Source organism: Toxorhynchites rutilus, chromosome 3 (genome assembly GCF_029784135.1).
Source record: "Toxorhynchites rutilus septentrionalis strain SRP chromosome 3, ASM2978413v1, whole genome shotgun sequence".
Classification (NCBI taxonomy): domain Eukaryota; kingdom Metazoa; phylum Arthropoda; class Insecta; order Diptera; family Culicidae; genus Toxorhynchites; species Toxorhynchites rutilus.
Genome location: NC_073746.1, coordinates 244,614,531 through 244,627,480, shown reverse-complemented (window position 1 = coordinate 244,627,480; position 12,950 = coordinate 244,614,531). Strand labels below are relative to the sequence as shown.

Genomic DNA, 12,950 nt, shown 5'->3' with positions numbered 1-12,950 from the left:
ATACAAACCCAACGTAATTTATTTTTATTGGCAACACTGGAAAAATCGACTTTGTTTACAAAATTTATCGAAATCGACCAATCAGAAATCAGAACGACTGACAGAAATTTGGTCCGTATCTGACAGAAATTTGGTCCGTAAAAGACCCCCTATTGTCTGATCTTATCTTAGCAAAATACAACTGGCGACTGTTTACACTGACGATTCGGATGACGTCATAAAAAAATGTTTACTCGCTAAAGAACTAGCCTTGTCTCTGTAAGCCGTGGTGATGTCGATTATAAACTTTTACATCAGAAGGATAGTGAGATATGCGATGACGGTAGGTAGAGTGAGATAGCGATAATCGTGCCATACACCGGCATCAACTACATTGAAACGTCAGATATCACCCAGCGCTACGGTTGTCCCCGTGAACGAAATTCTCTTTCAAATTCTCTTTTTCAACGTGACAGTCTGCTTCGTACCGTGTTTCGTTCTTTTTAGTAGAAGACCAACACTGCACATACATCGGCAAGTGGAACTTCTTGGTCTAATAGCACCGATCAAAGCCCGCAGTTGTGAGTAGATCATCGCATCGCCCGATAGGCATATCACTTCACAGAACGAAAAGGCAGCAAAAATAAAACCATTTGTTCTGGTAACTACTCTGAAGGCCGCCCCGTCCGTGTTTGTAGAATTCTTCGTGTCATCCGCTGTGTTTCGATCGAAATTTTCCGTTGTCATCGTCATTGCGGACGGATTGTTGAGATTGAGAGAAAAAAAAAGTTGTATCGCGTGAAAGGCTACTCGGAATCTGTTTTTTCGTCGTGTGGTAGAATAATTCGTTTGCGTGAAAAATCGCGTGTGCAACCCCCGGGTGTGAGTTTCAATATCGGTTCTTGTGCTCGCGCATTGTTGGAGGAAGCAGCTGGATAACCTTAGTGCTATCTCGAGGTGTAAATTTGTGCAAGTTTCAAATCTGTTCGGAATATCCCCCATTTGCAGCGTATCTTGGTGCATTGGTGGAGAGTGAAAAAAAATCGTAAGGAAAAGAATCACATAAGTAGTAAAGAAAAAGGTGAAAAAACCTCGTCGGCTCTCATCAATCGGGATTTTCTCAACTCTGCAAAAAAAAAAGTAAAGTGTACTAAAAGAAAAACGATTCTCTCAAAGCCCCAACACAATCATCGCAGCCTGCCAACTACTGCTAAACGTGCGCGAGCGGAGAGCGAATAATAGTATTTTTGTGAAGTCACCCAAAGTCCGGACAACATCGAGGGCAGAAATATGGCGGAATCCGGCGAGGATCTACAGTCGCAACACCTCAGCAAGAATCTTCCAGGTATTGTAGCATGCACGCATATGTTCATCACCTAGCGCCCCCCTTTCCGCCCACAAGACAATATTCGGTACTCGGCAATTGAAGAGAAAACGGTCAGCGGCTTCCAAGGTTATCGGAAACGTGTTTCCCATTGGATGAAGTAATTGCACAATAATTTTGACGTTTGGTTTCAAACACAAACAACAGAGTATCGATTGAATGCAATTCGCCGCCGACACAACCTTGACAGATGATGGGATGGTTGGTTGGAATTCGTTCGACGAGAGGCACAAAATGTCAAATCAAACCATCGAATCCAATTGGTCTAAAATTGGCTCTGTATACATAGCGGTGAGCGAGTGAGAGAAATCATGCACACTTCGTCGTGACAGGTGCAATTGTGTGCGTGTGTGAGAGAGTTGTGCGTAAACCGCCCGATACAAAGAGAAATTGAGAGACTTTCTCGTGGTTCCGAATGAACGAGAACGGTCATTTTGGAATACGGCACCACGGATTTTTTTTTCGCGTTTGAATGCCTACGCTATTGAATAATAGTTGTTGTTACTGTTTTATTGGCATTGTGGAAAAATTAAAACTAGGTTGGTGATAGATGCAGGCGATTGCACTGAAGAGGAGGAGGTTCAATATCCTCTTCTGATTCGGGGTTTCTTAGCATTGTTATTCACACGTTTCCAGTGAAGAGAAAATGAATTCCTTAAACGTGCTTTCGGAACTGAAGGACAGATTTTTTATGACTTCGCATTAATTAAAGTAGTCGTTCTCTAGGTTTTTTTTTTCGAAAATCTGTCTCCCGAAATACTTCAAAAATTCAATAATGTTAAAGATTTAGGGCTCTTGATTGCAGAGCATCTGTTGTGCACACATCACTTGTTTACATTCGTAGTTTCTTTGCAGTTATTATCAATCGGCGTTCTTGTACATCTGGGACTCTCTAACTATTTTGGACAAAAGACACCTTTTCCACAATGAAGTGATACCGAAGCGAAACTTCTATAAAAAATTTATCTTATTCATACAAAATACTTATATATATACTTCAGAGTTTTCCGAAAATTTTCAATTGCCATGTTTTTTTAACACACTGATAGATATTTTTCATTATCTTCTCCTGCACTTTAAGCATATTCGTTGAACTAAATGTTTTTTCATATTTATTCCTTCTATTTTGGTCCACTGCTTCGCTTTTTCTTCTTTTTGTTTTTCTGGTACGGGACGTTTCATATAGCACATGGACACTGACAGATTTTAGGTAATTTGATTTCTTCATAACTACATTGTGTCAGCCAGACCACTGTCGGCCGAATCGTGTCCACACCCACCTGCTATTGGGGGAAGACCGATAAGCAACAGTCGGTCACGTGCTCCACGGCGGGAATATCCCTAATTCCTCACTACTGGTGTCAAACCACCATAAAAACATTTATTGCACCATAAAACCTCCACATGCAAAATTTGGTTCCATTTGCTTGATTAGTTCTCGAGTTATGCAGAAATTTGTGTTTCATTTGTATGGCAGCCCCCCCCCCCTCTTTAGGAGGGGTGTGTAGAATCACCATAAAAATGTTTCTCATAGAAACATTTATTGCATCCTAAAACCTCATTATGCCTAATTTGGTATCATTTGCTTGATTAATTCTCAGATCTTGATCAATTTCTGATCAATTCTCGGGTATTGCATAAATTCGTATTTAATTTGTATGGCAGCCCCCCCCTTTGAGAAGTGGGTGGAGAGTCTAACCACCATGAAAACATTTATTGCTCCCTAAAACCTCAATATGCCAAATTTGGTTTCATTTGCTTGGTTAATTCTCGAGTAATGCAGAAATATGTATTTAATCTGTATGGCAGCTCCCCCTTAGAGAGGGGGGTGGAGAGTCTAACCACCATAGAAACATTTATTGCTCCCTAAAACCTCAATATGCCAAATTTCGGTTCATTTGCGTGATTAATTCCCGAGTAATGTAGAAATTTGTGTTCAATTTGTTTACAAAATACGAAAATTCGCTCAGTGTGATAGTTATAGGGATCGAGTCGACCGTTCGGATCAATTTACATAATAGGGGCCAATATTTCCGATAGATAGTTTTTATACCTCCAGGTAATTGAGGAATATAATAATCATCTTGGATGTATTTTTATGGAATATAAATGCTTTGTATGTTCATAAATGGCATTTTTTTAAATCAACTATATTGTTGATGAAACTTCACATAAAATAATGTATTACTTATCATTTATTTAGTAACCGATAATTTATTTAGTGACCTATAATTGGACATATGAACAAACACAACACAATGTGAGAAACTAGTTAAAACAAGAAAATTATTGAAAATCTAACAAGTAAAAAAACTTAGAAAAGTGTGCAAAAGACATAATCTGGTAAAATGCTTGGAAAAAGGTCTAAAACACACTAAAATATATCATGAAGACAAATGTCCAATCATTCGTGTCGCATTACAGGTATGTCCAATTAACTAGATGTCCAATTAGACGCTAATCACTGTATCTAAATCAATTCAAATAACGCCTGAAAATACATAATAGCAAAATTATAGTTACACGTACAGTCTGTGACAGAGTGCACGAGTATACGAGTTATGATTTTGCGCGCGAGTACAGGAGGGATAAAACTTAGTTTTATTGTCTAGTACTACATTCATTCCTAATGACTTTTGGATACAGTCAACGTTGGTAGACCTCAGGCTAACATTTGAACAATTGGTCGCCCGTAATGTCCAAAAGTTTGGCCACCCCTGCCCTAGACAGTTTCCCCGGTTTATTGTCTGCATCGACTGATTGTCCGATTTTTCGAAACAGAACACTAGAACAACAGAGAAGTGCAAAGATGGAATTATCTTGTCTTCAAGAAAGGCGACAAACTAGACTGTGAAAACTTTCGTGCAATCACCGTCCTGAATGCCTCTTACAAAGTGCTTTCCCAAATCATATTCCGTCGTTTATCGCCACTTACAAACAGATTCGTGGGAGGTTGTCATGCCGGCTTCATCGAAGGTCGGTCTACTACTGACCAGATCCTCACCTTACGGCAGATCCTCCAGAAATGCCGTGAGTACAGAGTCCCAACGCACCATCTATTCGTCGACTTCAAAGCCGCATATGATTCAATAACACGAAAAAAGCTATGGAGAATCGTGACGAAAACGGCTTCCCCGGGAAGCTGACAAGGCTAATTAAGGCTACGATGGATAGAATACAGTGCTGTGTGGGAATATCGGGTGGATTATCTGAATCATTCGAGTCCCGCCGGAGGCTTAGACAAGGTAGTTTTTCTGCCTGCTGTTCAACATTGCGCTTGAGGTTGTTATGAGACGAGCGGCGTTTAACTTGCGTGATGCGATCTTCAATAGATCCAGTTCATTTGCATTCATTTGCTTCGCTGATGACGTAGACATTGTCGGCAGAACTTTGGAGACGGTAACTGAACATTACACCAGACTTAAGTACGAAGCAGAGAGAGAGAGTTGGACTGAGAATCAATGCGTCTAAAACCAAACACATGCAGACTTCCGTATCCGAGCACGACAGGACCCGACTAGGTAGTAGTATAGTGATCGACGGCGATAAGTTCGAGGTAATGGACCAATTGGTCTACCTTGGCTCAATGGTAACGTCTGATAATGATATCAGTTACGAGATCCGGAGACGCATTATCAATGGGAGTCGTACTTACTATGGTTTCCACAAACGCTGAAGGTCAAACAGATTTAGCAATCGTGCGAAATGTTCCCTGTACAAAACGCTTATAAGACCGATTGTTCGCTACGGGCACGAAACGTGGACAATGCTCGAAGAGGATCTGCGTCACGTTACGATGATTTACGATCGATGTTGAATATAATTCATATGAGTTTCTTTGAGATATTTATAATTATGAAAACAATATACCTCCGTGATTCCGCGGTCAAGTGATTATCATGCCGGGAGTTCGGGTTCGATTTCCGTTCTGGCCAGAGAAGTTTTGGTCAAAGAAAGTTTCTCCGACTTGCGCTGTGGTTATGTGAATTCTAAAGCTTGCCACTCAGTATACATTCAAGGTGTGCTATTTGGCATAGAAATCCGAACTGAGTACTAGATTGTACTACATTGAGATGGCGAAGTTCCCCTATGAACCTTAGTGCCATTTAAAAAGAAAAAAAGAAGAAAACAATATAATTTTATTTCAAGAAGTTTCATAATATGAACTTGGATTTACGCTATGTTGATAAATCTATATCTATAAAAATGGATTTCTGTCTGTCTGTCTGTCTAATCCTTATGGACTCGGAAACTACTGAACCAATCGACATGAAAATTGATATGTAGGGGTTTCTGGGGTCGGGGAAGGTTTTTATGATAGGTCGAGACCCATCCCACCTCTCTAACGGGGGCTGCCATACAAATGAAACACAAATTTCTGCATTACTCGAGAATTAATCAAGCAAACGAAACCAAATGTGGTATGTGGAGGTTTTAGCATGCTATAAATGTTTCTATGGTAGTTAGAAACACCTCTCCCCTCTCTAAGGGGGGGCTACCATACAAATGAAACACAAATTTCTGTATTACTCGAGAATAAATCAAGCGAACGAAGGAGGCACAAAATGTTTCTATGGTGGTTAGACACTCCTCCCCCTCTCTAAGGGGGGCTGCCATACAAATGAAGCATAAATTTCTGCATAACTCAAGAACTAATCAAGCAAATAGAGCCAAATTTAGCATTAACCAAGCAAACGAGAATTAACCAAGCAAACGATACCAAATTTGGCATGTGGAGATCTTAGGATGCAATGAATGTTTCTATGGTGGTTAGTCACTCCTCCTCCTCTCTAAGTGGGGGGCTGCCATACAAATGAAACACAAATTTCTGGATAACTCAAGAGCACAATCAAGCTTTATTCTGTCATATTTTCTGTATCAAACATTTATTCCGTGAAACGGAGAAACATGTTATTTGCAAGTTGTTGAAAAATCTCGAACGAGAATTGTGTCTGAAAATAATCTGATATTATAGTGTCGAATTTTGGTAGAAATACTAGGAATTTTATAGTAAAGGATATTTTTAAGGGGTAATTTTTTTTAGTAAAGAGAATTTCAGCCAAAGGCTGGTTCATCTCTAACTATAGGGTAGATTAGAAGATTAATCAATGAACAATTCTGCGATTGGACCCATGAACAGTGCTTAGTAAGAAAACGTGGATGTGATAACGAAAAATAAATTTTGGGCGGGACGAAGTTTGCCAGGTCAGCTAGTTCAGCTAGGTCAGCTGTGATAAAACCCGTAGGAATCAGAATTATTTCCAACCCAATACAAATCGAGGACGGCACGTGACACGATTCACATTGAACGCAGATTATATGACTCATTACATATCCGAGTGATTCGAACCAGCGAATTTTTGCTCACGCGTCTCAATGTATGTGGCCTGTGTTCGCGTAGAAACCAACGAGACACCGATATATATCCTGACCACTGCGTCACATTGACCACTGTTTGGTTGCTACCGTAGTTCACATTACAGTTTTTCCCGTAGAAGGCGGCCGGTTTGCGGACAAGCACGGTGACCCACGAGATTTTATTATGCTATGCTTCGGCGATGTGTGAATCCTTGGAAGGGTAGGGTGTGTTGTGATGACGTTGCCCGTGGATTTACTTATTTTGGTTTTTGTTATTGCACGGTGTTGGCATCATTCTCATACAGCAGTGTAAATTGGATTATGTCTGAAGTAAAATCACGCAGAAATAGTTCGTTAAAGGTCATTGAATACAGCATATTGGGATTGATACCACAAGAATGCTTCGTAGCATATTAAAAACCTGGGTGTACTTTAATAGAATCATTGTCCAAATTATCGGAAACATTTGAGAGAGTGTGATTCCGTTTTGCTAAGATGTTAATAACCGGAATTTATTCACAAAAAGTATAGTACAGGAATTTCATTGAAAAACTTTGAAGCAAAACTCAGATGGTACTACGAAGAAAAACTATTCGTCTTCTCAACGTAATACATTACGTTATATTACTATAGAACCACTCAATTTTATTGTTATTTTTGTTTGGCTGCTGCTGCTTCCTCCTCGACAGCTACCCAAAAACGGTACAAAGTACCGCTGCCGTCAGCACTTGTCATCTTTCGGCGAATTCGAAATCGCAACGCTGCCGCGGCCATAGCGCAGACTTTCACCTTAATTTAAAACTGCATTATTCATTAGATCGAATTGTGCTGCGCTCTTGCTGTGGGTGTCGAGTTTAATTTTTAGCAAACGCAAACCGGCGCTATTGTGTTTGCAGTTGCAGTGGTGCAACACGCAGCAAGAAGCAGCAAAAATGGCCTGTGCGACGAACTTTGAGTTTGGAGTACAGTTCGCTTTATCAATGTATCTGGATTAAGCAGTATCAGCTCTCGCTAAACCTAAACGATGAACCTTGATAAGCATGTTGTTCTCAAGTTAGGTTTACCACAATTCACCATCGAAAAGTGTAGAGATTTCGTCTATTCGATGCATTTCATTTATTGGTTGACCTTGAAACCTTGAACCCCTGAAAATATCTGCAATCATACTTAACCTAGAATGTGCGTCGTGCTTACGACATCTGGAATCAACTAGCTAGGCACTGTTGAATAGTAAGTACCCTACAATTATTGAGTGAAGTGGAGGCGAACGGTGTTCGCTATTTGTTCAAATCCCGGCGAAGTTCAAGTGTTCAGTCGACTTGAGCACACACAATGAACGCTGTAATGCTGTTTGTGTGATACTGAGATTGTGTGCGAACGAATCAGGGGAGCCTGAACAAAAATGCCAGAGAAGGTGCTGTGTGCCATGAGCGCAGGCAGGTGCGAAGACTGATTGCTGTAGGTGTAGAAAATAATGCACACGAAATAACAAGGGGGAGTAGAAACAGCAACAACAACAACAAGAGCAATAATGTAATGTTCATTAATCAGGAAATCAGCTGTGCTTGAATAAGATCAGTGCAAATGTCGATTGTGAGCATACATCGCTCTTTTTCATAGTCAGGAAATAGACGGGAAGTTGCGGTGAGCAGCGAACATACAGCTCCACATTTGGACTCTAGCGTGTTATTCCTTATGTGATGATGTTGTGAGATTCTGTGCTCAAAGCGTTCTCTGGCGTACACTGTCATGATCACGGGCATAGCAATAAACCGGTATCGATAAGGTGTTAATAAGTGCTAATGTGGCGAAAAATAAATACCATCATCACCCCACGCAGGTGCTAATCTTTGCTCTATGTTTTGAAGAAGTGTTATTTTCTAGATATGGTTCGAGTGCCGATGAGAGTAAGCAAACATTCTCGAGCGCTAGTTCGACTTCAACAATGCGTTGATAAGATTCTAGAAAAGAACTATTATTTTTATGGAAAAAATCAGTTGGGAGTGGTAATATTTATGGTTATTAAGCCTAAACCGTTGAACTGGAAATATTTACGCCCATGACAATGCACAATGGTCCAGGAGGTGCATTTAAGTGGAAATTAGCATCTAGAGCTCCACAGTTATTCTCTAGACAAAAACTGGCTTGGACAAAGTTGTTGCGTATGATAGAGCGCTTATTTGTATGTTGTCAAAAATAGGGTGACGAACATTTACGATGAAACAAAAAATTAAACTTTTTACAGGTAAACATAGTTCTACAATGTTATAGCCCCAGTAACAACTTTTTAGAACAATTTTTTTTATCTCTTGAAATAACCGATATAGCGCTTTTTTTATGTTGCGTTAGGGTCACCATAAAAAAAGGTTTTTATGCTCTATCTTTTGTATTACAAATTTTACATGCAAACTGTATTCAGAAGACTTTTAGAGTTTACTAAGACAAACATTTTGCGATGCAGAACTTGTCAATATCGCAATTCTACTCAAAGTTATTGATAATTCTTCTCAAAGAATACGCTCTCTTCATTCGCTTGTCATTCATTTTGGGGCACACATAAAAAATGCTCGTTGACGGCATTTGAAAGACCATACTTGACTCTACATAATGTGAGATTTCCAAAACTATGTTATTTTTTGTATTTAAGTAAACTAAAATTGATATCAAGAATTTTTGGGTGAAAAAGCATCAATAACTTTGAGTAGAATTGCGATATTGACAAGCTCTGCATCGCAAAATATTGGTCATGATAAGGTCATGAATTCACATGAAAATATCTCATAATCATTGAAAAGTAGAGAGCTAGAATCCTAACGTTATAGTAAAGTGACCAGCATAGATAAAAAAAGACCCTTTTTGTTTTCAAATGGCAATTTCATTATGATACTAACTGACCCGGCGAACTTCGTCCCACCCAAAAATGGTTTTCTGGAATGAATCCTTCCGAACAGGGTTTGCCAACTTAAATTTTCAAAAATCAGGGAAACTGAAAATAAAAATAAGGATAAATCAGGATAGCTCATTTTGGGATGTCCGGAAATTTCGTGCCGATTTTTAGGAGAACAAAGACATCATTTTTATAGTCAGACATACATTTATTCAATTTTATATGCACAGTTTTGTTCCACAATCTTTCACCATGTTTCATGCAGCTTTAAAATTCTATCGTACCAGATCATGTTTGCTTTCTTATCGAAAACTGTTCAAGGTATTTTTTATGCTGTCCATAGAATCGAAGTTCTTGGCCTTGAATTAATTTTGTAGAGACCTGAACCTGTGATAATCTGAATAATAATCGGATAGTTTGAGAACTGGTGATATATGATCTCCTACCATGACTCCAAAAAAAATTATTGTGTAACTTATCGAGACATGCACTTTGACGTTGGCCTTATGGAAAGGCAACGTCAATCACGTAGAAGATTTGCTTCAAAACGGCATTTTCGTTACATTTATAAAACGAGCCGCAAATTGAAATACAATCCAGTGAAGGCATTTCATTCAAATTGTGTGGAACCCACATATCGTCTCGATATACGTAACCAAGCTTCAGCAGATGCTCATCAACGGTGGATTCAGATATCTGTATTGATTTTGCTGATTCATTTGTCGTATACTGAGGACTATTCTTGTTTAACGATTTATTCATCATCAATGGCGACACTAACTTTCCGAACAATTTAAAATATTTTCTTCAATAAATAAAACAATGATTAATGACAAATACATTTTATGTTTAAAAATGCTTACATTTTCTTACTTCTCTTACTTTTCATACGTCGATTTGTTGTATTTAGTTGTTATTTACTGAAAAAATATAAGGAAACCTTTGTCTTTTTGTTAGTTCTACATAATTCTCAGTGGCTAAGATTCTTACCATTATTTCCGTACCCAATCTATTAATAATCCATGTTATATTACTTTTATTGCTTTGTTTTATACTTCCACTCGTTCTTTTTTAAGCACAACTATGCATTATTAGTATTGTAGTTCGTGATACTATGCCTACAACAATAAATGTCATACTTTTTTTACGGTTTTCGAATAATTCATAATTACATTTATACATTACAAAGAAAATCTACTAAATATCTATAACTCTGTAATTCTCAAGATAAGATTCAGGAGAGAGAGAGAGAGAGAGAAAGAGAGAGAGAGAGAGAGAGAGAGAGAGAGAGAGGGAGGGAGATAAAAAAAAAATTGGCAAAAGTATCCTCTATGTTCATTCATTCAATTGGCGTTGACGCTTTCATTTTCTGTCATTGTGAAACGAGAAACATAATGGATTTTCAGATGGAATAAACGCATTACGTGTTTTAAATATTCAAATAAATATTAATACGTAATAATAAATAATAAACGAAAGAAAGAGCAATCACTATACAAGGGAGAACCGGAGAGCTTTTTATGTAGGCTATTTTGATAGTTCTCATTTCCAACCAGTAAAACTTTGACAGGAATCCCGGTATACATAATACGAATCTTTTTATTATGATGAAATAAAATAAAACAAAAAAATCAGGTAAAATCGAGTGTTTGTCGAGATGTCAGGATACGAGCCAAAAAGTCTGGAAAATCCTGAAAAATCAGGAAGGTTGGCATCTCTGTTTCCGAACATTCACGATTTCTCACTAAGCGAAGTTCGTTAATTCAATTGCAGAACTCTCCATTGAATGCTCATTGCATTGGCCCTTTACAGTTTTCTTTTACTATAAATTTCCTAGTACTTCTACCAAAACTCATCATTATAATATGAATTTAGTTTCAGATACAATTTTCGTTCAAAATTAATGATTCACTTGCAAATAACATGTTTTTCAGTTACATGGAATACATGTTTGATAGAGAAAAGAAAATTTTCATTCATTAGTTTTATTTTTTATGAGCGTTATTCCACCTGCGAATCTTTTGCCATTTTAGTTCCACTCTAACAGAACACGAAGCTTACCTCGGCAAACGCGAAATCTAATTGGACTAGCAACGATGTCATTGTAGAACATATCAGTTTTATTTTTTGAACTTTCTCTCAAAGTTTTTTGAAAAATTCAAAATTCTTTCCCACCATAACATTAACTCTTTGGGGTCGTTTGTCTGCTCTCAGCTACCACAGCAAGAAACTATGCTAATGTTATATTTTACTCAAACTAGTATCAGTTTATGCTTGATGTCTAGTGAACCTGTTCACGAATCAATACGGTGCTCCTATGAGTAATAGAAAACGGTACTCAATATCAAACAAAGAATACCCACACAAGACAACGCACAGTGCGTTGAATGCATAGGAATGTGGGACAAAAATCATAACAGCAGAATTCAGTCATTGTAACAATTTGGTGTGATGGGAAAGATTGTTCATAAGTATCAGAAATGCTGTTTGCATAAATGTCTCATGTTGTTTGAATAATCGCATAAGTGCCTCAAGCGACAACATTTTTGTTCATTTAAAGTGAGAAGTACTGATCATTTCGGATACGTAGAAATAATTATTTGAGTAATTGGTTCAAATTATGTTGAAGTTGACTTTATGAGCAGAATAATGGTTTTTTCAAGTTGTTTCAAGTTGAAAAGCAGTGGCGTCTCGTCCGTATGTGCACCTCGTGCACTGCACAACCTAATATCTAAAAAGCAAAAAAATATGAAACGCTCCTACTCAGCTATGCACAGACTAGAGCTCAAAAACGAAACGTCTGGAAAGTATGAAAAACAAACGGCTTTCCCAGTCCACGCACTGTGCAGAATTACGTATATTGGTTTCTATTTTGTACCATTCATTCTATGCTCTCCCCAGTAAGTGCACATCGATTAGTGCACAAAAATTACGTATATCTACACACTGATTGTGTTGAAGCTTAGGGTAACTAAACTGCCAATGTGCTGGCAACGATTTCGTGGTATGGTGGTGGGTTGATTCAGATCTCCTCATCGATAGTCTCTCTCGATTCTCTCACAACCCGAGACAACCAGATCCAGATTCACAGTCGGCGCGCTTTGCGTAAGATGCTTTTATATAGCGGCTCTCTGAAAGCTTGCTTGACGCAGATGATTTATTACGTCATTGACATCAGTCTCTGTGCACTTTTTCGGTGAACAGATAGAGCGGCGCTCACACGCTCTAGTAAATTGCCAATGTATTAGCGTATGTATCGTGCATATTTTGCTTTGCACGTGAGGGGATCCACGCTTTAGATTCGCAGTCGGATTGGCGTACTCCGGATGACAAAATTTCATC

At 38.5% G+C, this 12,950-nt stretch overlaps 1 protein-coding gene across 7 annotated transcripts in view; it reads left to right on the top strand.

Moving 5' to 3' along the window:
• The first annotated feature begins 518 nt into the window (after positions 1-518).
• LOC129775886 (ensconsin) overlaps positions 519-12,950 on the top strand; it is a 335,888-nt gene continuing 323,456 nt past the window's right edge. For 5 of the 7 annotated variants that reach the window (XM_055781094.1, XM_055781086.1, XM_055781097.1 and 2 more), the window contains exon 1: positions 519-1,324. In XM_055781094.1, the coding sequence (XP_055637069.1) occupies positions 1,270-1,324 (55 nt within the window). In that variant the 5' untranslated portion in view covers positions 519-1,269. The remainder of the gene's footprint in view (positions 1,325-12,950) is intronic. The other 2 variants (XM_055781093.1, XM_055781091.1) reach the window with 1 other exon arrangement.